Source organism: Lathyrus oleraceus, chromosome 5 (assembly GCF_024323335.1).
Source record: "Lathyrus oleraceus cultivar Zhongwan6 chromosome 5, CAAS_Psat_ZW6_1.0, whole genome shotgun sequence".
Lineage (NCBI taxonomy): Eukaryota > Viridiplantae > Streptophyta > Magnoliopsida > Fabales > Fabaceae > Lathyrus > Lathyrus oleraceus.
The window spans coordinates 260,691,764-260,693,432 of record NC_066583.1 but is presented as its reverse complement, the minus strand read 5'-3'; the positions used below and the strand labels follow the sequence as shown (position 1 = coordinate 260,693,432).

The 1,669-nt window shown below is 38.0% G+C and overlaps 1 protein-coding gene across 1 annotated transcript; it reads left to right on the top strand.

Moving 5' to 3' along the window:
* Nucleotides 1–212: 212 nt before the first annotated feature.
* On the top strand, nucleotides 213–1,247 carry LOC127083713 (endonuclease 4). The gene has a single exon (XM_051024039.1). It carries the CDS (start codon nucleotides 317–319, stop codon nucleotides 1,217–1,219), a length of 903 nt encoding a protein of 300 aa, XP_050879996.1. The 5' UTR covers nucleotides 213–316; the 3' UTR covers nucleotides 1,220–1,247.
* The last annotated feature ends 422 nt before the right edge of the window (nucleotides 1,248–1,669 follow it).

The window sequence follows — 1,669 nt, the reverse complement described above, 5'->3', positions numbered from 1 at the left end:
TTCTTAGTATTTAACCATCTCCCACTATGATCATATGAAGAGTGTCTTGCCTCATATTCTCTAGTTGAAGATACTTAAATAGGGGCAACTGTCATACCCCGATTTTGACTCTGAAATTTTTTCCCATCAAATCAGTCATTTGCATTTCTCTTCATGACCACTTCACGTTTAATGATTTCTACGAAGTCATTCATCTAGAAAAACAAGTAAGTTTAAAATTGAAGAATAAAATTTAGGGATATTTTCTTCTAAATTTGGAGAATGAAAAGAATGGTACTCCTATGAACCGTGCAATATTTATGGAAACACAATCTCGATGATTTCTTCTATGTTTATCGGTAGTGATGATCGATTGATAGCACTCTTAGTTCTGTTACTGATACCAACAGTTCTTGGTTGGGGAAAAGAGGGACACTATGTGGTTTGTAAAATTACACAGGAGTATCTTAGTGAAGATGCTCTTTTTGCAGTGAAACAACTGCTTCCAGATTCTGCTCATGGAGATCTTGCTGCACTTTGCTCTTGGCCTGATGAAATTCGCTTCCATTATCATTGGAGTAGTGCTTTGCATTATGCTGATACACCTGATTTTTTGTGTAATTATCAATACTGCAGAGATTGTCATGATTCTTATGGACGGAAGCATAGGTGTCTTACTGGAGCAATTCACAATTATACGATGCAATTAAAATTAGCTTATGCGGATGCTTCATCTAAATTTAACTATAATTTGACAGAGGCACTTTTGTTCTTGTCACATTTTGTTGGGGATGTACATCAGCCCCTACATGTTGGTTTTACCGGAGACCTAGGTGGAAACTCGATAACAGTTCGTTGGTACAGGAGGAAAACAAATCTTCATCATGTATGGGATAACATGATTATTGAGTCTGCTCTGAAAATGTTCTATGGCTCAGATCTTTCAACTATGATACAGGCTATTCAACAGAATATTACTGATATTTGGTCAAATGATGTATCTATTTGGGAACATTGTGCACACAACTACACAGCATGTCCAGATTGGTATGCTTCTGAGAGCGTTAGCTTGGCATGCAAGTTTGCGTATAGGAATGCTACACCGGGAAGCACTTTAAAAGATGAGTACTTCCTTTCTCGACTGCCTATTGTGGAGAAAAGGCTGGCCCAAGGTGGTGTGCGACTCACAGCTATTCTCAACCGCATTTTTACTTCCAAGACTGGAATAGCTCAAGCTTGAAACAAATTCAGTACATATTATGATTAAAAAAAAACACACGGTAATTACTGATATAATTCACTTACAAAGCCAAAAGCTAACCACTTACAAAAGTAATTATGTTACTGTTTGAAGAACAAGTTAAAAAAATCAACAAAAGGCAATAAAGGCACATGAGCGCTCAAGGGCTCAAATGATGACTTTCACGGTTGTTTCGTCGCCGCCAACACATATTCTTGGCTCCACAAGGGCGCCCTTTCTCGCAAGCATTGATCTCTGCAAAGTTGAACAAGAGAACAAGTTGCTAAGGGTTAGAAAAGATCATCTTGAATGTGCAGATGAACATGATTTGAATGGAAATTCTACAGCTGCCTATAAATGCAACCAGAATGCTGTTGATGTTTTTACCTGTGATGGCGTGAGAACTAATTCAGTCGACCATCCGACATGTTTCAGTCTTACTTTAGACAG

Coding starts and splice junctions, on each gene's coding strand:
- LOC127083713 (XM_051024039.1), top strand. CDS start 317: ATGATTTCTTCTATGTTTATCGGTAGTGATGATCGATTGATAGCACTC.